Source organism: Gobius niger (genome assembly GCF_951799975.1).
Source record: "Gobius niger genome assembly, chromosome: 3".
Classification (NCBI taxonomy): Eukaryota; Metazoa; Chordata; class Actinopteri; order Gobiiformes; family Gobiidae; genus Gobius; species Gobius niger.
The window spans coordinates 41,229,947-41,255,077 of record NC_136854.1 but is presented as its reverse complement, the minus strand read 5'-3'; the positions used below and the strand labels follow the sequence as shown (position 1 = coordinate 41,255,077).

Here is a 25,131-nt window from a genome sequence, read left to right as displayed (position 1 = left end):
TTTTTCATTTATCTATTTTTATTTGACAATAGTATTGAGATGTTGCTTATTACTGCAGCTAAATGGTCTCTTCTCGCCTTTATTACAGCTCCGTGTGGATTTTCTCATGTGTTTATAGCAGCTTAGCGAGTAGCTACAGCGTTTTGATTGTTTTGCTGCAGCTCATTTTCGCTCAATATGGACATGCTGTACAGTGGGGGAAAAAAGTATTTGTTCAGTTTCCCATAGACTTTTTTGGGGGGGATTTTGGCCAAATACTTTTTCCCCCACTGTATGTCTTTACTTTGGATTTTCTGAGTACTTTTTAGTCGCTGGGTTAGCTTTTCAGATGAATAAGCCCCTGGGCATAAAACGGCGGAAGAATCGGCAAAACTGTTAGCCGCTAGTTAGCAACATTAGCCTGTATCTTGTAAACACTGCAGACTCCAAGCTGCAGCACTAACAACATTTAGCTCTGGTTAAATCCAGCACAGACTCTGATTTAGGGAGTGTCGTCTGTAATAAAGTCAGCTCTTTGTGGAATATTGTATTTCCACAAAAGAATTCTCCAGTTTTTTGATATTTTTTCTCCTCACCTGAGAGCTGCCGGCCGCACGTCAAGCGATATCGGTTTCTGGTATCGGGACCTCATTAATGAGTACGAATATGAGTACAAGCATGTGGTATCGGCCCGATATCGGTGCATCCCTAATGCAAAATTGACGTTTTAGACCTGGAGCTGTGTTTCAACCCACTCGCGCAGCTTTGAGTAACCTTTGAATCTTCCACAGTGGCTATTCTTAGCTCCTTCTGAGGTTGTATACATAGAGCATTTCCTACGAACCCAGGACAAAATTGGTTCCAACGTAGGCGTAGTAGTAATTCCGTTAGTGTCTGTGTCTGTCTGTTCAAACGTAGGAGCATTTGGGACTTTGCCCGTAGCCAATTCCAAAACCTCTAAGCCTTTTATCGCTCCAATCACAGAGGCAAATTCGTTCTCTCACTGCTGATTGAAATAGGTCAGTAGTTCACCTGTTGATTTAGAAGAAGATGACCTTTTTCAATGCGGAAAATCATGACTAAAACTGAACTTTTGTGATCAATCAAGTGATATATGCTGCCCTTTGCATTACAGCACAGGACCGAAGTATCACTAGTGGCAGTGTAGTAAAAGTGGAAGATTGTTCATTGAGGCTGAGGCAGTAATATCACAGTAGTTGGTAGCAGAGTAGTATATTTTCTCCCCCCTCTCATCAGGCAATTGAGTGTTTGAGTTTGGTTGATAAGATGCGTTTTTTGAACATGCTCCAGGGCTGTCCCGCTGCCCTGTTTCCTCTGCAGCCCCTGAAATAGCAGCAGAAAAATGGCGTTTGGGGAATTGAGCGGCTTTTACTAGGCCAAGATCAAACTGTTCTGTGTGATCACCCCCTTAGAGTGAAGAGTTTCCGGACCATGGGAACTTTCACAGTCTGCACCGAAGACATTTTTAGACAAAGATTATTTTTAGCTTCAGATTTGGCGGTGGTTTGTTTATGTTGAGATTCGGCTGCGTTTGAGCCACTTCAGATGAGGTAGATATGTCAGATAGAGAAATATGTCGTTAACTGGTCTAAAAGAGTTTTACGCAGGTTAAAAAGTGATAAACAACAGAACGGTGCATCCCAAAGTGCATCTCCGCTCGTCCGTATTCTACATCCCAGCATTGCTCGCCTCATGCTTTTTCCACAGAACTGCATCGACCATACACTGATTAAACTATCTCCTCATTGTGTCGATCAGAGGAGTCTGACCTGGACAGTAGTTTGGTCAACAGAACTGAGCAAAGCAGCTGTATTTGTCTCAGAGGAGGATTGAGTCTTAGCCTTAGTCTGAGGCTCTGATGTGTGCTGCGAGTTACTTTTAGTAACTGCCCTTAGTTCTCTGAATGTGCATGAGTTGAAACTATTTTCCATCAGGCTAAATCTCAATGGCAAGATAACAATAAGCAGTCAGACCACGTTTAGCTTTTAGCTTTTAGCTTTGAGGCTATTCATTAGCAGGGATGCACTGAGTACGAGTACGAGTACGAGTACGAGTACTTGGATTTAAGTACTCGCCGATACCGAATACCGATACGAGTACAAGGCATTTTCTTCAACATTCTTACTTTTTTCACAGCAGATTGGTTTGTAATTAGTAAATTTACTCATGTACATTTCCTTAAGTAAAGTAGGCGACACATTTAAGAGCAGTTATTTTAGAATTGTGCTGATGCCATTTATTTTTTATTTTTATTTTCATTCAATATAATTTTTTATTTTTATTGCACTGTCCATCATAGACAGAAAAGTCCATGTCCAAAAGCTCCCAATGCCTGTGCTTTATTCATTTATGTATTTTTATTTAACAATAGTATTGAGATGTTACTTAAATGGTCTCTTTTCGTCTTTACTTCAGCTCCTGTAGATTTTCTCGTGTGTTTGTAGTAACTTAGCGAGAAGCTACAGCGTTTTCATTGTTCTGCTGCAGCTCATTTTCGCTCAATATAAACATGCTGTATGTCTTTAATTTGGATTTTCTGAGGACTTTTTAGTCGCTGGGTTAGTTTTTCAGATGAATATACCCCTGGGCATAAAACGTCGTCAGAATGGCCAAAACTGCTAGCCGCGAGTTAGCAACGTTAGCCTGTATGTTGTAAACACTGCAGACGCTGCAGCACTAACAACATTTAGCTCTGGTTAAATCCAGCACAGACTCTGATTTAGAGAGCGCAGTCTGGAATAAAGTCAGCTCTATGTGGATTATTGTGTTTACACTAAACAATTCTCCAGTTTGTTGCTTCTTCTCTCCTCAGCTGAGAGCTGCGCCTCGTAGGTGCGCCTCGTAGCTGCGCTGGCCGCACGTCAAATGGTATCGGTTCCTGGTATCGAATGAGTACGAGTATGAGTACAAGCATGTGGTATCGGCCCGATACCCGATACTGGTATCGGTATCGGTGCATCCCTATTCATTAGCCTATTGCTACCGTATTTTCCGGACTATAAATCACAATTATCAATAAATTTTTTCGTAGTTTGACAGGTGTTATGCTCCGGAGCGGCTAATATGTGATTTTTTTTCCCTTTTTTAAATCCAAATATATAATTTCACATGCCACTAGAGGGCATTGCAGGCTAATTGAGCAGCAGAAAGATAGTTTGGAGTGAGTGAAAATTTGAGGTTATTACAATGAAGTAAACAAAAAAAGTTGATCACGGGCTAAAAGCTAGATAGCCACAGCTCGAGTTTGCAAATGGCTGCTTAAACAACGTGATGTCAGTTACGCCTCCGTGTCCAGATGTCCTCCGTGTCAAGGGGATTGTTCAGAGTGGCATGGAGGATGAAGATTTCAATGGATGTAGTGTTTTGGAGTGAGATCAAGAGTTTGGCATGTTCTTTATGCTATAGTTATCTGAACTGTTTCTGTGACGTTAACAAACCAGACACCTGTTTAGTTTGTTGTTTAGCTTCATGTAGCTAACCATGAATGTGTTACGTTAGCAAACTGTATTCCTATTCAGCCGGTTGTTTTTTTCATCAGGCAATGTTTGACTAGTGCGTCGTATACTTCGGAGCGACGTGTAGTCCGGAAAATACGGTAATTTGTTTAAAATGAGGTGTGACGTGTTCTTGTAAACGTGATGTGATTGAGAATGGTGGCTCTCAAACTGTCTCAGATGGTGGACATGTTGTTTAGGCTCATGGAGACTTAACCGGTGAAAAATGACATCTAACAAGAACCAGACAGTGTTTAATTACCACCAAGCCTTAATAAAGTAAAGTAAGTTTAAGTCTATGCAATTTCAGCAGAGGAACAGGCGAACAGTCGTCCTCTCACTCACACACTGCCCCTGTGTGTTTAAACTAATGTAAACTGTTTATGTGCGTTTCTAATGGAAGAATTTAACCCTTTGTGCGACCTTATGTGTAACTGCAAACTTCCTCTCCATCCTGTGTCTGTGATTAATATTACCTCAGGGATCAGCTGCATTCATTCACAAACTTAAATCACTGACTGTTCTCCTCTCTGTGCTCCCTGTCAGAGAAAAGTTTACTTGAAGGTCTGGGGTTCAATAGAAACACTTTACTCGTAATAATCGTGAGTTTGGCGTGAGCAGTTGGCTTTTGTGATCCTGAAACAAAGAAGTTGATTAAAAATTCCTCTTTGTTCCCACAACCTGTCACCTGTCTGCATTTTCAGGTGTTAGCTTCATACCTTTCTGATTGAATCTTCCAAGAAAGCCTGTTAATTGCCCCAGGGAAGCATTATTCAGCGTCAACCTCACATCATCCTTGTTTAAAGTCGCTTGGTTGTTTCCGCTCAAATAATGATTCAAACGTAACATTTTTGTTCTGTTTTATGGATCTAGATGACGAATATTTTAGTACAGTTTAGGCATTGTTCAGGTATAGGTATAGTGAACCAAGTATTGTAAATTTACCAGTATCGGCACCCAGCCCTAAGTAACACTTTAAATTACTCCATCCCGCTTTCATTGTTTGTAATAAAACAAAATCAGGTACATTGATTTTAATTGAAAACCCCAAGACTTCACATTTAGTTAGTGAGCTGTAACACATTTATCGCTCAAAGAATAGACTGTGAAACGGCACATTTTGTGTCCAAGTCTCTTCAGAACGGACTGAACAAGCTGGTCAGGAGGGCTAGGTTAGGTTAGGTTAATTTATTTGTACCCGTGGGTAAATTCGTCTTGCAATTCTGAGAACTAGTCAACACATTAAAACACAAAGATAAAACATCACACATACAGTATTTAAATATAAAACTTATAAGTGCTCCAGATACTAACAGGATGTGCCGTTGGTACAGATACAACTGAAGTTTAAGCCACTTGACAGTAACAAAGATAAAAAAGCCGTGTCAGGGGCAATTTGATCCCGACTTGTTCATAAAGGAAAGGGCAGCGGGAACAAAGCTTTTCTTTATACGGTTTGTGTGGCTTATTGGCATCAAAAACAGACGCCCAGACGGAAGCAATCGAAACTCTGAATTCAAAGGATGCTCAGTGTCTTTAACGATGCTTCGTGCCATCCTCTCTAACTGTCTATCATGCAGAAAGTCCAAACTGGTCTGAGGCTGGCCAATGACTTTACTTGACCACTTGACCAGCTGATTCAAGGCGTTTTTGTTTCTAACAGAAGAGCTCCCGTACCAGGCGACCAGGCAGAAAGCTAGGGTCGCTTCGATGAATGCCCGATAGAAAAGTGTCATCACAGTTTTATCTACATGTTTCTGAAGACAATACAGTCGTTGGTGGCCCTTTTTACAAACAGCAGCACAGTTTTCATTAAAATTCAGTTTGCAATCTATAATTGTTCCAAGATACCTGTAGGACTCCACACACTCCACTTGTTGTCCCTTTATATATGTTACAACATGTGGGAGAGCGCTCTAGCTAAAGTCGATGATCATATCTTTTGTTTTTGTAACGTTCAAGAGAAGAGAAGATTCATCACACCGAGCTCCGTCCTGGGCTGCCCCCTGGACTGTGGTGGAGGTGATAAGCCAAGCTCACCTCCATCATGGACAACACCTCCAACCCACTACACGGGACTGTAGAGGAGCTGAGCAGCTCTTTCGGTGGCAGACTCAGTGCAGAAGGAGCGCTACCGCAAGGCCTTCATCCCCACTGCTGTCAGACTGTACAACAAGACTGTAAAGTAACATGTGCAATAACCCCTTGGAGAATACATGCAATAATCCCTGTATTTACTTCACTTACCTGCGTCACTTTATCAACCACATGCACTATAATGTAAACCTGCATTATAGTTTTTTTGTCCCCACAAAGTCCTGTCATTGTATATAAGATATCACTATTTACTATTTAAAGAGGGGGTATTGTGTTTTTTTCAGTCACATAGCACCAGTCTATATCACACTACAATGATGACCAAACCTTCTGTTGGTCTGTAAATGCAGTAAATTAGAATAACTGCCTTGTATAAAATTGCTCTCTCAAAATGGCTGTAGTGAATGTCTTGAAATAGGCCTCTGTCTCTTTAAGAACCTCTGACCCTTTCCGACACGCCCCCTCCACACGCTGTCTGTGGCATCAGTGGGGAGGGGGTTCTGCTGAGGAGCAGTGGTTGGTTACTCGGCTGGTGACGAAAGCTCGGAGGCGTCTCCAGGAGGTGGGGGCGTTCCTAGGAGGACTCAGGCAAACCTATCCCTAGTTGTGAGTGTTTCAAGAGCTGAATGTAGCAAGTAAATTTCTCCATTGTGAGATCAATAAAGGCTATCTTATCTTATTCATGGTTTAGCATCAAAGACTCAACTCAGAGAACTTCAGTGAGTGGTCGCCTGCTGGTCCCAGAGTCAGGACTAAACACGTCGAGGCTGTGTTTCAGTTTTGCGCAGCTAAAATCTGGATCAGACTTCCCGAAGATGTGAGACAGGCCTCAGCTCCGACAATGTTCAAAAATCCAGGCTGAAAGCAGTTCCTATTAGCTTTATATGACACTGAAAGTTCTACACTCTTCACAAAAAGCAACAGAAACACAGCAAAACGTGACAAAAATGTGACAGAAAAGGTTAAGAGGTTGATGTAATTACTTCTATTGATGTTTTATGGATCTTTTTTATCTGCCTTCTTGTCATTTTATCTAACTGAAGCACTTTGGACTGCCTGGTGTGCAAAGTGTCCACTAAAATGGCAAAAATGGACTGAGAACAAAAAGACGGTTTAGTTTAGTTCCACTTCGTAACAACAGTTAATTTGTCTCTTTGTATCTAAATAGTTCAAATGCCTGTCGAGGAACAGCTTGTTACTGTGGCCCATAATGTTTACAAAGTTCTGCGTAACTATGCCACAGCTGTCTCGTGGCTTCGCTGGACTGTTTTATAGATGTTAATGGTGTTTGCGCTTGCTCGGTACATAAAGCTTTGTTAAATGTCTTGCGCTGGTACAGAGGTTCGAGCTGCGGGAAAAAGGAGGCCTAGAGGAAAAACCAGAGAGATTTATAGATGCGGGACGATGTGGAGAGAGGACATGAGGTTAGTGGGAGGATGTCACGTCACGAGGCTGATTCAATCGGCCAATATGCGCCTGTTTGATTTTTAATTGTACATTGTATTATCACAGGTGCCTTTAGGCCAGCTCTTGCTCAAAAAGGAGATACATTTCAAGAGATTTTATCGTTAAAGGGACTATACGGGGTTTAAAAATGTTAAAATTAAGTATTTTCCTCCCCCTACACATTTCAACAATGTCCTAAGGCAGGGGAAGGCAACGTCAGGCCAGGGGGCCAAATCCGGCCCTCCAGCACAGAACCTCTGGCCCTCAAGATGATTTTGAGAAACCTTATTATACAAATTAGAGAGTACTTTTAACACTATTAGGGTTAAATGGTAGAAACAAAGGTAGAAATACTGTCAAAACACCCGATGAGGTCATGTATTATGTACAACAGCATTTGAAGGAAGTGCACTGGAAAAATAATTATCATTTTAAGGAATAAATGACATGAATCTACTTGAATTAAAGAGGGGGTATTATTCGTTTTTCAATCACATTGAGAGTCAGAGGTTCTTAAAGAGACAGAGGCCTATTTCAAGACATTCGCTACAGCCATTTTGAGAGAGCAATTTTATACAAGGCAGTTATTCTAATTTACTGCATTTACAGACCAACAGAAGGTTTCGTCATCATTGTAGTGTGATATAGACTGGTGCTATGTGACTGAAAAAAGCATAATACCCCCTTTTTAAACATAATTAAACAGCAGACATGGCCTGTTTCAGTTTAAATGCGGCGCATGTAATGAGGCTCATAAACAGACTGTAGCTCAGCTGTTCTCCGAAAATGTGAAGATCTCTGCGGATATTTGATCAATCAACACGAAACAAGTGTTTTTAAGCTGACAATACATCCTCTAAGCCTTAAGTACCCACATCTGAGTAAAGTCTTTGAGAAAGATCACAGAACTAGAAGATATCCACAGAGGTTAAGTGGAGACTACTTGGCCAACACGCCCACGGGTCAGAAAACTCTTCGACGGAGCCATTTTTAGTCATAAGTTTATTGTGAGCAGCTAATAGCAGCTCGTAGTTTGGTTTCAGCAGCTCGTGTTCCCACATAGTTTACGTTTCTAAAGCTCATAAAAAGTGGATCAGAGCGAACGATCTGCATGCAAACTAACAGCGGTCCCGGTCTTACCAGAACTCACCCCCAATGCCAGACTTCACACAAAGGCTCATGGGTAGGAATAAGGTGGATAGAAAAAGGATGCATGGAAAACGAATTGGAAGATCCCATTGTGAAATTTGAAGAGGGGGTATTATTCTTTTATAAGGTATTTGGTAATAATCCTGCTCCTAACAACAGATCTCACACTTGGTTGGTTAGAAAATGCAATTTTGATCAAACACAGCAAAGACAAAAATATCCGGCAGTTTCACTTCCTGATTCTCAAGAGATCGGCCCTTTCCTCTTTCCGCAAAGGGGAGCACCCTTTGCTGTGCAGCTGTTTCAATAAAGAGAGAGAAGTAAAACTACCCAGACGGCCCATGTGGCTGTGGTGAAGCCATAGCGAGTGCTTTTACTTCAGGATGAAAAGAATACACTTTCCAAGGGATCAGACGTAAGGAAACCAAGAACAGCCACAGGTTTAGATTAAAATATTTCTCAAAGATGTGCAAGTGGGTCGAAACACAGCTCCAGTTCTGTTTTTGAAGAGAGGACAACATTGTAACATGGTAAAGAAAAAGCTCTAAACAGTCGGCTTTACATAATACCCCTCTTTAAAGAAACCTTTTGATTCACCTTTCTTCACTGACCTTGTCTTTTGTGTTTGTGTCACTGTCCACAGTCGGAGACAAAGTTCCCGCGGACATCCGTCTGGCCTCCATCCGCTCCACCACTCTGAGGGTGGACCAGTCCATCCTGACCGGAGAGTCTGTGTCCGTACTCAAACACACCGACCCCGTCCCGGACCCCAGAGCGGTCAACCAGGACAAGAAGAACATGCTCTTCTCTGTAAGAAACCGCACAAACCGGATCATGCAACAGGCTAATCAACCGGCATGAAGTACTGCTAATGAGTCAGTCTGTTGTAACATGTCACACTATGAATAGAATACAAGCATTTATTTTACTACAGATGTTTTTATTATGGAAAAATACATAAAAAAGGTTAAAACTTTTTGCTGTGAGTGTTTCATCTCTCTTAAAGGAACAGGCCACCGTTTTTACATTGTGAGATATGTTCTTACCTGAGCTTAGACGAGCTGATGCGTACCTGTCTGGTCTTTGTGCCCGTGGAAGAGCGTGGTAGCTTCCAACTTCACCCCTGTTTGGAGCTATAGGAAAACCCTGGAAGAGGCCAAATGCGAACAACATCTTTGGTCGTTTTGCATGACTGAGCGCATGCACAAAGACCAGACAGGTACACATCAACTCGTCTAAGCTCAGGTAAGAACATGTCTCAGTATGGAAAAACGGTGGCCTGTTCCTTTAAGACTACCCGAATGTCCACACTATTCCCTAACCCCTCATTCACTACATAGGCCCGCACTATATAGTCGACTATATAGTCACTGATTCTGTTGGCGATTCGGACACAAGCCACTACTTTCTCCGTGCTGCGTGACGTGTTTTAAAAATTTTTTTTTTATCTGAATTTATTTATTGTTACAAATGTTTATTTTATGAAGCAGAACGACTGTTTTGGCACTTTTACAGGCGTTTTGTTTGTCATTTAAATTAAAATTAAAACTATCATCACAAAAAAAGGAAGAAAAAAAAAAAAATCTCCCCAGCGTTAGCTCAAAAGACGGTCACAGGCCGGTGTCCGAAGCACCAGCAGATTGAGTCACTACATCTGCTAAAAGTTCGCTAAACTCCGGGAATAAAGTATTTTTGTGATAAAGACCAAACTCAGAGACAGTGGAATATTTATGGATAAATACGAGTCAGATACGCTTTATTTCACATGGATTTTACATGAATGGCTTGGATTATTCGAGAGGAAGCAATCGGTCATTTAACAGCTCAAGCTAAAGGCTAGCAGCTAACGTTAGCATCTTTTCACCGTAACCGTTTATATTGAAGTCGTTTATTCATGAGAAATACAAACACACGACTGAAACAGCTGATTTACTTCAGTCGTGTTGTTTAGTTCAAAGACCTGTCGCTGCATTGTGGTCTATATTGACCCGTTTAGTGGCCATCGATGCTCACTACTTTTCGAGATGCATTGTGGGAAATTTCGAGTGGACAATTTTTTTGTCTCTGGACATTCGGACACCCCTACAAAATGGCGTGACCACTATATAGTCACTATATTGGGAATAGTGTGGACATTCGGATACAGCCTGAGACTTTTCTGGGAGCGGGATGTCTTCAACATGTCTCCATGGAGATGATGACCAAAGAGCCAGATATGAGATTTGAATTGGTTAAGCCGGGTGTGATTTTAGCCGATCACTTGCCATGGGGAAAATCTTCGGTCACAGCTCAAAATCGCAGGTCTTACAGTGAGTCGGGGACAAAGACTTTAAAAAGAACCATTGTGCGATCAGAGACGAGCTGCGACCGACGTCAGGCAGTGTCTGATATTATGGAACAGCAGTCGCAGAGTGAGCCTCCTCTCTCTGCAGCTAGGATCTCTGTCAAGCATCTCGTCAACACTGCACGAGAATGACAAGCAGCGGAGGCCAGGCAAGAGAGGGTCCGAATCTGCATTTTACAGGACTTTCCCTGCACTTTTCCACAGAAATAAACCCCGCTCGCATGCTGCACTAAACACATGCTGCCTGACGCCTGACACTTTGGTCGTGGCTATGATTGTCTCTTTGAACTATCACACAGTGGAGATGAGAGCAGCTCACGATTTTACAATTCCCACGTCTTGCAAAGTGACGTCTAAAAATCTTATGAGACAAAAATCTGACGTAGATTCCAAAATGTTACCCAGTGTGCCTTTAAAGCTGAGGTTATAAAAGGTCCGTGTTCATGAATTGGAATAGTTATCATTTTTATTGGGTTAAACCAAATGGAAAATCAAGATACATTATTATGAGGAAATAAAACTCAGGACAAATCACCCTAACAAACATGTCATCAGAAACTACAGACTGCTTGACTGTTATATGTTTTGCTTGAGATAGGTCTCATGATTTTCATTTGGATCTGAGCTACAGTGATGTGGACTGTGGAGCTACACGCGTTGAATAGAAAGAGACGTTTTTTTTGCTTGATCTGGACATTTATTGAACCTGGCTGTCACCTCAAAAACACTGTTACAAGAGCATTCGGGACCCATGGGAGTATTGATAAAATGGTGACGCATGAACAGGGAGAGAGAGTGGGTTTGTATTATCTTCAAAAGCAGCTGAGTCACACACAGTCCTCGCTCAAAGGACAGACGCTCATGATTTATTTAACTCAGACATTTCAGCTGCAACAGAACTGTCCCTACAGTGGTGGCACAGTGAGTGTTCCCCTCGGCAAATATGATAAACGACATGGTTTGTGCACGGAGCGACGGAGTGAAGTCATAAACGTGGGACTGGCTGGGATTTTCTGGGGTTTTAAATATCTTAGAGTAATATCCTTAGAGAACCAAATAGAAGGATAGGACTTTCAAAAACGTGGACATTTTCTATATGCAGAGATGTGACAATAAAGTTAGCTTCATCTTTAATCTTTAATATTACCAAATTATCTTTATTTCAAAGCCCTGTCACTCTCTTGATCTGAGGAGCCAAGAGGAAGGACAAAAAATACCCTCATTTTGACCTCTCTCAAACCATTTTCTCACTCCAGCTGTGTTGTTTTTGGCAGCCATCTTAGTCTTAGTCTTTTGGTCACATTTGAGTCATTTCTAATTGTGATAGTTTTCATCTAGTTTTGGTTTCATCGCTTTAGATTTATTACTAACAGCTCCGTCTGCACTTCAGTTCATCCACACGCTTTCTGTGTTCATATGCTACAGCAGGGGTAGGCAATGTCAGGCCCTGGGGCCAAACCCGGCCCTCCAGCACAGAACCTCTGGCCCCCAAGATGATTTTGAGAAATATTATTGTGCAAATAAGAGATCAAATACCGGTTAAAGTAAGTCTAAAAATGTGAGAAATAGTGTCAGTTTAAAAAAAATGTCCTATCAGAACATCCCGCTTGATCACATTTAATGTTAAAGAGGGGGTATTATGCTTTTTTCAATCACATAGCACCAGTCTATATCACACTACAATGATGACCAAGCCTTCTGTTGGTCTGTAAATGCAGTAAATTAGAATAACTGCCTTGTATAAATTGCTCTCTCAAAATGGCTGTAGTGAATGTCTTGAAATAGGCCTCTGTCTCTTTAAGAACCTCTGACCCTTTCCGACACGCCCCCACCACACGCTGTCTGTGGCATCAGTGGGGAGGGGGTTCTGCTGAGGGGCAGTGGTTGGTTACTCGGCTGGTGACGAAAGCTCGGAGGCGTCTCCAGGAGGTGGGGGCGTTCCTAGGAGGACTCAGGCAAACCTATCCCTAAAATGGCCGCCATCAGAGTTTTTACAGATTACTCAGAAATACGTGAATGTGCCAAGGCAACACTTCAGGCATGTTTTTAATGAGGGAATGACATAATAACATGATGTAAAGCTTGAAAAAGTCGATTTTGCATAATACCCCCCTTTAAACAGTGATTCCCTACTGGTGAGTCGAGATCAAAAGTGGGTCACGGAACCATTTTCAGTGGGTCGCGAGTCTATAGGGAACTTTAATTCAATATTTTCCATCTGAAACTGCATAGAAACACTAACTCTGTCTGTTAAAATGAAGGTTATTGGGTTTCTGTGTAAGCTCTCAGTCGTACAGGAGTTGTCCATCTTCAATGAAGGTATTCAAGTCGTCTTCTCTACTCAGTGGTTGGAGTCTCGAACGTTTCGCCTCTCATCCAAGAGGCTTCGTCAGCAAACTAAGGTTCCATTCAGCCCGCAGCCTAGATAAAGACCAAAAGGGAGGAGTTGGGGTAGGACCCCCAGAAACCTTTGCTCTCACCTGTGAGTAAACACCACTCACAGGTCTTTATCTAGGCTGCGGGCTGAATGGAACCTTAGTTTGCTGATGAAGCCTCTTGGATGAGGGCGAAACGTTTGAGACTCCAACCACTGAGTACAGGAGACGACTCGAATACCTTCTTTGAAGATGTTATTGGGTTGTTTTGATCATAATTTCAGTCTTAATGGGAAATCTACTGCTTGTTCAACAAAAACCTGTGTGGAAAATGGCTTGGCTTGTCATCCGAGGGTATTAGTGGGTCCCAAAGCCCTGCCACTTGGGAACCACTGATGTAAAACATTGGCATTTGCAGAAAATAGTTCTTTACTTTAGGCTACAATGTTAAGGTTCGACCCTTGGGTGTTTTGGCAATGATGCAAATCGCCCCCCACGACGCAAACTTGCCTACCCCTGTGCTACAGTATTTAACCTCTTAACCACCGCCTTAACCATTTTCTCCAGTTCAGCTTTACCCAAATCTAAAAGTTTACAGCCTATAGGTGGGTGTAATGGCTCATTTGAAAGCTAAGACCCACAAAACTAATCTAAATGGATATTTTTCCTTGGGCTGTTCTCACTTTTTTGACATTTCTTTTTATTGCTTTTTTGTGCCGTTTTTGTCACTTTTTCGTCACATTTTGCCACTCTTTCATTGCTTTTTTCTCACTTTTATGCTACTCTTTTTGTTGTTATTTTTTTGTGGCTTTGTTGTTGCATAGTCATCGCTTCTCTGCCGCTTTTTTGGGGGCGTTTTTTGCTGCTTTTTCATCACATTTTTGTCACTTTTCTGTTGTTCTTTGGTTGTTTTTTTGTTGCCTTTTCTTCCTTGTTTTTTTTTATATTTTCTGTTGCTATTTCGCTGCTTTTTTCGAGATATTTTAGATTTGGGTAAAGCCAAACTGGAGACAATGCACTAGGTTAAGGTGGGAAAAATTGTCCTGAGAAAAGATAAAGTCCCAGTGACATCGCTGTCAGTCGCGCTCAGATCATGGAGCTACTGTAGAGGCGCCGGCTGGAGAAAGCACAGCCACACCCAATTTTAAGCTTGTCATCGTTACATTATCATCATCAGCGTAAGGATATAGTCTTTGTTGACGAACACTGCTCTCTAGCTACAATTTTCACCCCACTGTCACAAAAGTCCGGCTCGTGATCGTCTAACCAGTGGCAGTGAGGAAAACCTTATTATGAAGTTGTTTCCACTCCCAGTATGTGGCGTATTTCAACAGAAAGAGCAACTGTCTGATTTGGTGTTTTTGTTATTCCCCTGTCTTTGTGTCCCAGGGCACCAACATTGCAGCGGGACGGGCCATCGGCGTAGTGGTGGCGACCGGAGTGCAGACAGAGATCGGGAAAATCCGAGACGAAATGGCCGCGACGGATCCCGAGCGCACCCCGCTGCAGCAGAAACTGGACCAGTTCGGAGAGCAGCTGTCCAAAGTAAGAGCCTGCACCGGTGGAAACGACTTTTTAAGCTTTTGTACCAGGCAGAAGTCACTCTTATGCAAAACCGCTGTGATTTAGGCTTTGTTTTTGACTAAACATGCACAGTAAGCTAATTCCCAGTGACTTCCTTCTGTATGATGTGTTCCCGTGTCCCTCCTGCAGGTGATCAGTGTGATCTGCGTGGCCGTGTGGGCCATCAATGTGGGGCACTTTAACGACCCGGTGCACGGAGGCAGCTGGCTCCGAGGGGCGGTCTACTACTTCAAGATCGCTGTGGCTCTGGCTGTGGCTGCGATTCCTGAAGGTACAGCACGTTCACCTCTTCACCCCCACCTAGGGCTGGACGATATGACGATATTAGACCGTCTTACGACCTCCAGAGCTGAATATCTGTCATTTTTGTGAGATCGTTTTATCACAATTTTAAAGGAACAGGCCACCGTTTTTACATACTGAGATATGTTCTTACCTTAGCTTTGACGAGTTCTTTAGGACCTGTCTCATCTTCCCCCGTGCCTTCAGTCAGGCAGCGCAGATGGCGTTAGCATTTAGCCTCTCCCTCTCTCCACTATAGCTCCAAAACAGGTCAAGATAGAAGCTACCAAGCTCTTCCACGTTTTCCCTATTTAAATATGGTTACGTGAAGTGTTACACTACAAAGTATAATTACACAATTTTTCTAAGCGGATAAAAGGGGGAACTATATTGTAAGGCGTTATAATACCAGGAGTAGTTCGAAATCCGTGCAGTAATCTTCACTTTACTGTGCAGATGCCAAACTACTCCTGGTGAGCTTGGTAGCTTCTATCTTGACCTGTTTTGGAGCTATAGAGGAGAGAGGGAGAGGCTAAATGCTAACGCCGTCTGCGCTGTGTTTACGTGATAGAAGGCACGGGGGAAGATCAGACAGGTCCTAAAGAACTCGTCAAAGCTAAGGTAAGAACATATCTCAGTAAGTAAAAACGGTGGCCTATTCCTTTAAGCACTTCTGCACTTCTGCACTTCTTCAGTTGATTCTTTTCATTATCAGTGAAGCAAACCCAAGCCGCTAAATTTCTGCTACGCAATGACGGACGCTAATGCGAGTGTTCAGACTCCTCAATCTAGAGCTTTAAACCCAGCGTTCTGTCTCTATTTCAGTGGTATTTATGTCAGTGTCTTTCCCCCCTAACGCCGCTGCTCTGTGTAGATCACAGTATGTGTTTATTTATTTACCTGACTGCCCATGTGCGAAGAAGCGAGTGTGTCCTTTGTCCTTTCAGTTCTGTCAGGCGCTGCATCCTTCTCATTTGTGTAATTTAAATCCTGGACCGTGTTCACAAATGCGCTGTTTATCCATATCTTTGAAAATATAAGACTTGTCCAACTTTGGAGAATTACTTAGTCAAGTAATAATTTATGGTAACGAACTGCTCCCGAGTTGCCTTTTACACAACAAAAGTCACTGAATGTTATCGCTTTAGTAAGACTCTTATTGTGAAAGGGTCAAACAGCAACAGACACGAACAACAAGCCTTTGCCAAGTGTTACTATTTTACTTTACTTACTTTTTTTCCTGGAGTTTTATTGTGTGTTTTAATGTATAGAGTTAGTTCTAAGTCTATTTTTGCTGTATTGATTACCACAAGGTTGAATAAATTAGTATATTCATTCAATCTTTTTCTTCTTCAGTGTGTTATTTAAGTTATTTTAGTTGCTATATAAAAAAAATCGTGATAAAATCGAAATCGGGAGTTTATAATTCCAAAATCGTGATATTCAATTTTTGCCATATCGCCACCCCCCCCCCACCTGAACTGAGCACACTTTCTCAAGAGGTTAAACAATCCCAGAAACTGAAGACTGAAGTGCATTACACATTTTGACAACATTTAATCAACTTGCAGCCAATAAAATGTTGAACTAAGTTGGAACTAGGTTAGAAACATTGCAACTATTAATGATGCACTGATGATAATTTGGCAGCCCTAATTTGAACCTACCATTATTGACATTTACTTGAACATTTTCACTAATAAACAACCGTAATATTATTAAAAATACTCAAATGATGATTTAATATAATGCGGATTGTATCTTTTGTTTGTTTTGCACGTTTTCTTCTGCCCCCAGGCCTCCCTGCAGTGATCACCACCTGCCTGGCTCTCGGCACCCGGAGAATGGCCCAGAAAAACGCCATCGTGCGCAGCCTGCCGTCAGTGGAGACTCTGGGCTGCACCTCCGTCATCTGCTCCGACAAGACGGGGACGCTCACCACCAACCAGATGTCTGTGTGCAGGGTGAGGCTCCCGACGTTAGCACAAGCCGACTGCTCTCATTTCACTCATGTCCCCCATAGGAGACGTACATTTATACGTTTGGGTCTCTCTATGTGGAGTTTGTTCATGGACTTACTCCATCAACCTAAAGCTTGTTCAAGGCCTGGAGATTGGCCCCCTGGTGCTTCAGTGTAGCCGCCCACTGCTCTAGATAGACAACCCCAGTGGCATTGAAGGATGGTCCCATGGGCGACAGAGACTTCTGCTCTGCTGTGCCAAGGCTTTGGACGGGCCTTGGAACAGCCTCCCCGTGGAGCTGCGAGAAATACAAAACCTGGACTCTTTTAAAGATAATATAAGATCATCTTTTATTGATCTCACAAAGCTAAATTGAAAACATACTTTTTTAAGACGGCTTATAATTGTTGATGGTTTTAAAGGTGTTTATTTTCTTGTAGAACTCTGAGATTCCCTGAATGAAAATTACAAATAAATGTGTTATTATATGGTCGCCTCCCGCGGGGGGTGTTCCAGGCACGTCCTAGTGGGACATGGCCTCGTGGAAGACCCAGGACACGCTGGAGGGACTATGTCTCCGAGCTGGCCTGGGGTCGCCTCGGGGTCAGAACAGCTGGAGGAGGTGTGTGTGGATCGGGAAGTTTAGGCATCTCTGCTGAGACTGCTGCCCCCGCGACCCGGCCCCGGATAAAGCAGAAGAAAATGGATGGATAGATGGATGGGTGTTATTATATATATTTTCCTGTCAATTATTGGACAATACATTATATATAATATATATAATGTATTGTCCAATAAATGACAGGAAAATATATATAATAATACATTTATTTGGAGTGTTGGGTGTAACGAGTTGTAAACAACAAACTCGCAGCCGGTTATGTGGTTGAGGAAAGCTGTACAATCTAAAGCAAGTTGAGTGAGTTTGTTGTGTGTTTATTATTACCAATTCAATGCACTTTGAAGAACGTCTCTAAAGGAGCGCGTACGCTTTACAAACTGTTTAAGAACGAATTTAAGCTTTTATAAGTCGACATGCTCGTTATTGTTGCCTTTAGCTGTAATATGTCACATATAAAATAATGCTCAGAAGTGAATGTATTGTGCTGATTGAAGTACTGGTATCGGGCTGTTTACATGAGCTGCTTTTTCGGCGACTCAGTTTGTGAAACGGAGCGTTCCTCATCGGAAAACAATGATCGATAAATGAAGGCTATGTATAAATGTTTATTATGGGCAACGCATGAGTCTCTAACGCACTACCTTCATAATAAAGAAGCGCAGTAACGTAACGAGTTGGTTTTAAAAGTAACGTTACCCAACACTGTTTATTTGTAATGCACTTTTCATTCAGGGAATCTCAGAGTGCTACACAAAAATAAACCCATTTAAAACCATCAACAATTATAAGCCTTCTTAAAAATGTTTGTTTTCGATTTAGCTTTGTGAGATCAATAAAAGATGATCTTATATTATCTTTAAAAGGGTCCAGGTTTTGTATTTCAATCGGCTCCACGGGGAGGCTGTTCCAAGAAGTTATATATTATATATATAACTCATCGTCCAATAAATGACAGGAAAACAATATATTTCTAGCCTCAGTAATTATTGTCAGTACATTTATTACTTATTTTTTATCCTTTTTTCGTAATACTTGAACAATTTTACTGAAGAAAATGTGTTTTGTTGATTCATGTTAATTTCAACTCGTTTGTTATAACGGATATGTTTTTTAAGTTGGTTTCAGTGGCATCAAGTGGTCCTGATAATATAGTTTATCGTGATATTTTTCAGTCGCAATACATTGAACTTCAAATTGTTACAGGCCTAGCACTTTGTTTTTTCTTACTATTAATATCTGAAATATTTAAAGATGCTTATAATGCCCTTTTGCAACTCTGTCTATCTAAAGGAAAGGAAGGAAACCGCTTGCGGCAATTCTGAGTCTTTTAATATTCATTTTTTCATCAATACCAGATCTTGGTGAAAAATGCTGGATCACAACACTGGATCTTTTGACTTTGCAGAAGCTTATTGTATCAAACGTGTATCTTTCTCTTCAGCCCCGAGAATCACTTTGTGCAGCATCATAGATTTGTGATTGCTAACTCCAGTAGTTTGCATCCTGCAGCTGCTTCATGTTTTACTTTCTACCATCTGACCTGCTTTCTAATGTGACTGAAGTGACTGTATCTGTTGTTGACTCACCTCAACTAACCGACTAATGACTAATGCATTTTGTAGATGTTTATTGTGGATAAGGTTGTGTCTGGAGACCAGTGCCCCATGACCGAGTTCACAGTGACCGGATCGACATACGCTCCCGAAGGAGAAGTGTGAGTCCTTTTAACCCTCACTGTAACCTTGGCACTAACAAGACACACCAACTAAGAGTCTAATTTTAGATTTTAACTAAACCTGGCATGTTATTTGTCTGTGAAATGAAAAGAAAGATAGAAACATAGACCAAACTCACTCTTGTGTCTTATTCATTCACAAATATTAACCCCTTACCCTCCGCCTGAACTGAGCGCATTTTCTCCAGCTCGGCTTTACCCAAATCTAAAAGCTTTTCGACTGGACAGCCTCATTTGAGAGCTAAGACTAAGCTAAAAGGTGATCACTTTGTTGTTGTGTTGTCGCCATGTTTTTGTCACATTTTTTAAAGTGATAGTCTGTAAGTTTGTAAAGTGAGGAGAGATTGGGTGAAATGTAAAAGTAAACTCCTCCCCTCTTGGACCAGAAAGCCCTTCTTAGTTTGCAAAATAAGGAGAGCAGGAACAGGATTTTGTAAAGTAAACAGTCAAGCTCCTCCTCCTCCCTCCTGATTGGACCTGACAGACTGATTCACAGGGAAAGCTCGTCTCATTGGTCAACGCGGGAGGATACTGCACTCTGATTAGCTGCAGAAATCAGGGAAGGAGGGACTTAAATAGTTTAGGTAGGCATATTTGTAATTACTTTACATCAAAATGCAAAACCAGGTGGACGATTTTGCACATTTTATAAAATTTGTAAAACATTTAGACTTCCAGACTATCACTTTAAGCGTTTTTGTCATGTTTTTGTCAATTTTTTGTCACATTTTTGTTGCTTTTCTAGCACGTTTTTTGTCCCTCCTTTCTCGCTTTTTGATGCGTTTGGTCACGTTTTTATGTCACTTTTTTGTAGCATTTTTGTCGTGTTTTTGACACATTTTCAAGGCTTTTTTTGTTACTTTTTTTGCAGAGTTTTGGTCTCTTTTTGTTGCGTTTTCATCCTTGTTTTCGCTATTTTTATGTTTAAAAAAAAAAAAAAATTAAAGGTTTTACATTTGGGTAAAGCCAAACTGGAGTGAATGCCCTTGGTTCAGGTGGGGGGGTAAGAGGTTGACATGTTTGGTATCCACGTCTCTAAAGATGGGAGAAATAAACCAAGGCACACAAAGTTACAAAACTTTTGGACTGTTTTCTCAATAAGAGGTTTTCTTTCCACTCTTGAAATAATAAAAACAACATCTCCACTTTAGTAGCTCCTACAGACTTGTATTGTACTTTCTGAGCGGGACTTTTAATATCTAATCCCCAGCCTGATTTATTGAGCTTTGAGCCCTAATAGTGACTGTTGTAGTTAATATATCAACAAAATAAAACCTTACTTTTAAACCTGTCTCGCTCCATTGCTTAGGTTTTGTTGCTATAAATATAGGCAATTTTTAAGCATAAAATGCACCTGCAGTCTTACCTTAACCAAAATAAAATAAGAAATCCTAATGTTGTCTCCTCTGTGGCCAAGATTTGTTATTTCAATTCATTTTATTTGAATGGGACAATGGATATTAATGATCAGTTTTTGGGATAGAGATAAAGCTAAGTAAGAAAAGATAAAGTAAGTGTGTAAGGCAGTCATTTAAATGGTAGATGTGCTGATTTTGTCCAGTTGTTGGTACTGGAAGAATTGCTGTGAAAGTACAGCGTGAAGCAGCTGAAAGCTATATTTAAACAAAGCCGTCTCTTCTCTCAGGTACAAAGACGGTGCGGTGGTGAAGTGCAGTCAGTACGAAGGCCTGGTGGAGCTCGCCACGGTCTGCGCTCTGTGTAATGACTCCTCGCTGGACTTCAACGAGGTACCAGAGACCATCTGCAGTTCAGCGTGAACCGAATATTTCATTTTTATGTGTCTTCCTGTGTTTGTTTTCCCAAGGCCAAGGGTTTGTTTGAGAAAGTGGGCGAGGCGACGGAGACTGCCCTCTGCTGTCTGGTGGAGAAAATGAACGTTTTCGACACTGATCTGAGAGGCCTGAGCCACGTGGAGAGAGCCACTGCCTGCTGCTCTGTAAGCGCGATCTCTTAACAGTATCCAAAACAAGCTCATCTTTTACTGAAAAAATGCTGCTTCTGCCAAAAATGTCTGGAAAGCAAGATACTGCTCCTCCTGAAACAAAACTGTGGCTATTTCCGAACCTGTTTCATAATACATCACTCGTACCATGAACCACTGTAAAGATATGAAGCCACACAGAAACCAGACGATGATAAAAAGCAGTTCTGCAGCTACAGCCCTCAGTCAAAGATATAAAACAAGCTCCTGTCAAATATTCCATCAAATGTCCACGGAAGAGTTACGATAAGAAGCATACAGGAGTGTTGAGGTGTTTCCACTGGCAGGTCCTACCCAGCCCAGTCCCTGGTCTTCCCTGGACATTTATATGGTTAGTCTGACATTATAAGTGATTTAGCTCAGGTGCACTGTTGAGTGGGTGAGAATGTTTTTAATGCAGGCTAGCTGATACCATAGACATGCACTAGCCTACGACTAGCCTAGCACCACTAAGCTCTTCAAATATAAGAACTGCATGAATTTAAGAAAAAAATATCTCCAGAAATCAACAACACTCTGGATAACTAGGAAATGAGGCCCTCTGTCACACACCCCGATATATGAACTCGCCTTGTCATGTATCGACTGTCGCCCCTACAAGTGCACGCTGTACAGATCGTCATTAAAGGTTTTGTAAGCCGTGATGAGAACAAATGCTGCCTTGTGGTGGGGGTTATGGAATCATTCAGAGGTGCCAAGGTAAATACCACAGGAATGTAGCAGCTAAAAGACGAACTTTGAAGGTAAACTACATACAAATGTTGGGCTAACACGAGCTAAAGTTGCGCTAATATCGGCAAAATCCCCTTTCAGAGCAGCGGTAGGACGACCTGCTGTCCTCTGTCTCGTTGGTCAATCAGAGGCCAGCGTCTGTTCAGTGCACTGCGCTGGGTAGTGTCTGCCAGTGGAAAAGTGGCTTTAGGCCAGCGTCTCCACTGCTGAGGCCAGACTTTAGCCAATCCGGGCTGACCAGGCATAAGTTTTCGGACCAACCTCGGGCTGTGGCCAAAGCGGTGAACGGAGACTAATGTGACATGAACACCTGATTGGCAAACGAGAGAGAGGACGGTCCTCACTATTAACATGCAGGTCATACAGATTTCATATTTCACAACATCATACCGCTGTTCTGAAAGGTGATTTTGCCGATATTAGCGCAACTTTAGCTCGTGTTAGCATAACATTTGTATGTAGTTTACCTTCAAAGTTCGTCTTTTAGCTGCTTCTTTCCTCTAGTGTTTGCCATGGCACCTCTGAACAATTCCCAAAACTCCACCAAAAGCAGCATTGGCCCACAAAAGTTTTCATCGTGTACCTTCAGTTATCAGTATTCAACTGTGCGTGTCTGGGAAGCTTATTGTGTCACGTACAGCGGCCAAACAGAGATGGGTAAATGCATAGTATGTGGAAACTTGTTTGGATTGTTGTCATCATGGCGAACAGTGACGCACATCCAATTTGGTGGTTTTTAGAATTGAAGATTTAGTATTTAAAGAATAGTTTTTTACAGAACAAGTTAGCCCTATTCTGTGCAATCACTCATGTTTCTTCTTAATGTCTGCTGTCAAAACCAAATGTAGTGTTATGTGTGTGTCCATCCGTGTTGGAGGACGCACCTCTTGAGTTGATCTATTATGCAACGTTTCCTGAAACATTAAAGTCCATTACGCTGCTGCTCTGCTTCACCGCAGGCCCTGGCCCTAGTGGAGCACTTTCAATACATCCTTTACATGTATAAATGGTGTAAGCGATGTCATTTTTTTGTCATTGTTGTCGTCCTTATGAGAAATTCTAAACATTAAGTGGCAATGGCCTCTGAAGAAAAAGCCTCAGCACCAAGAGGAACAGAATAGTAAATGTGTGTGTTCATTTGTAGGTGATAAAGCAGCTGATGACGAAGGAGCTGACGCTGGAGTTTTCTCGAGACCGGAAGTCGATGTCCGTTTTCTGTTCGTCCAATAAACTCACACGCCCGGCCTCTGGAGCCAAGATGTTTGTCAAGGTGAAGCAGAACGACCGCTTACTCTGTTTTTACAGCATTGGGGCAGCAGTGGTCGACGGAGACGTTTGCCCACTAACCAAAATGTCAGTGGTTCTTCCGTGGATAGTTAAAACGCAGACTCAGTTGAGAAAAGATCTACAGCCACCTTGCTTTTGATGGTAATGGTCAATGTAGTCTTGAAGCTGCAGACAAGATTAAGGTTATTAATTATTTTTAGTTTTATTCTTTTTTTTTGGCAGTAAAATGTAATTGCAAGTTAAAGCAGTACTAAGTAACTCTTGCCCCGAGAGGCCATAAGCGCAACTGCAGGTGTGGTAGCAAGTTGCGATTTTTTAACTCATTAATTGTCCGTGAGAGTAAATACGACACTGACAGAAAAGACAAAAGGAGAGAGGGATATTGTTCATCCAATTACACAATGGAGATATTTTTTTTCACTCAAGCTTGGCTGTAAATACTGTTGTGGCACTAGCCCACAGTTAGCTTTGCCCGTTAGCCTGCTAGCTGCTTCTTCGTGATTCCATTAGTGTGTATTGGTGACTCCGGTCCGGTGACAGTCAAGTTGCAAACATGGTTTTCCGGCCAAAGACACCAGGGGGAGATGAAAGACCCTCCAATCATCCCATTAACACTTGTATTACCCCCAGAGGGACTACGGAAAGGATTTATTAAGGTAAACAAGTTACTTAGTATTGCTTTAAGTCACCTAAATTTACTATATATTCCAATCCAAAATAAGTGCGAAATTGCGTTCAGATGTTGGGTTCGTCCTGAGCCGCCATTGTGGGCCAACCTGAGCAGCATGTTTTTAGAGGTCGGGGGAAACCGGAGTACTGCCTTCATGGCTCCTGATCCTCTGTAACGGTGCACCGCCTCCCGGGTTCGTCCTTGTTTCAGAGCGTGGTGTCCTGCACTGGTCAGCCCCTCCGCCTCCTCTTTCCTCTTCCTCCTGCGCAGCTCCCTCCGCTCCACAACAGTCTTTCACCATCCTCTAGGAAGAGCGTAGCAGACGAATATAATCCGTCTTAAACTCCAGTGAACAAACATCAGTAGTAGTAGGGTTAGAAGGCATTTGTGGCTTTAGCTGTGGGTCTTATGGTGGGGATGCCTCCTCGTTTGTCCGTTTTTTGCTTCCTGTAGCTCCTCTGCTGCCTCCTCTTTGCTACCTCCTTTGTGCTGCAGATGCTTCTCTCAGAAGAAGCTCATAAAGTTTAGAGAACTTTTAGAGACTGGACTTGTCTCTGGGATGTCAAATTTATGTGGTTATGTGGGCTCCTTAATCAGTAGAAACAACAAAATAAATGAATTTACTCCCTATTTATTTTTGTGTAAATTAAGGAACATTTTAAACCATCTCGAGCAGGGGTCGGCAACCTTCTACATCAAAAGAGCCATTTTGTACAATTTCAAACCGAATGAAAGTCTCAAAAGAGCGTCAACGCTCAACCGACCGAACAAACTGATTAGTATTATTGATGATATGTTTCAACAAAATGCAAATTCATTCACAATATTGATTAAAATTATTCATTATATCTAGTTTTTTCGATATCAATGCCATTGATGATTTCTATTATCGATCCGGTTCTGTATCGATTCTCTTCTTGATTCCAATTATCAAAAAAAATACGCTATTAATTATAATATGTGCTTGCTTCTTGTGTTTGCGTCTTCCTTCGGCCTCGTCCTCGGTCTCACAGGGTGCGCCAGAGAGTGTGCTGGAGCGCTGCACCCACCTACGCATCAACGGCAGCACCCGCGTGCCCATGAGCAGGACAATGAGGGAGCAGCTGCTGTCCACGGTCAGGGAGTGGGCCTCGGGCCGGGACACGCTGCGCTGTCTGGCCATGGCCACGAGAGACTCACCTCCGGACATCAAGTCACTGAACCTGGAGGACTCCACCGGGTTCATCAACTACGAGGTGAGGAGGGGCAGGATATGAGGAAACACTTCACACCTGAGCCTTTGGGTTTTCTGTAGGTTCATGTTCTTATAAAAGGGTTCAAAGTTTAAAAATGTATTCATGCTTTATGTCTA

At 42.1% G+C, this 25,131-nt stretch overlaps 1 protein-coding gene across 2 annotated transcripts in view; it reads left to right on the top strand.

The window, feature by feature from the left end:
• LOC306960794 (sarcoplasmic/endoplasmic reticulum calcium ATPase 2) overlaps positions 1-25,131 on the top strand; it is a 59,738-nt gene that overhangs the window by 9,960 nt on the left and 24,647 nt on the right. For both annotated transcript variants that reach the window (XM_079553349.1, XM_079553348.1), the window contains 9 exons: positions 8,830-8,996; positions 14,295-14,450; positions 14,619-14,760; positions 16,569-16,735; positions 18,977-19,068; positions 20,735-20,837; positions 20,915-21,046; positions 22,968-23,093; positions 24,794-25,015. In XM_079553349.1, coding sequence (XP_079409475.1) covers positions 8,830-8,996; positions 14,295-14,450; positions 14,619-14,760; positions 16,569-16,735; positions 18,977-19,068; positions 20,735-20,837; positions 20,915-21,046; positions 22,968-23,093; positions 24,794-25,015 — 1,307 coding nt within the window. The remainder of the gene's footprint in view (positions 1-8,829; positions 8,997-14,294; positions 14,451-14,618; positions 14,761-16,568; positions 16,736-18,976; positions 19,069-20,734; positions 20,838-20,914; positions 21,047-22,967; positions 23,094-24,793; positions 25,016-25,131) is intronic.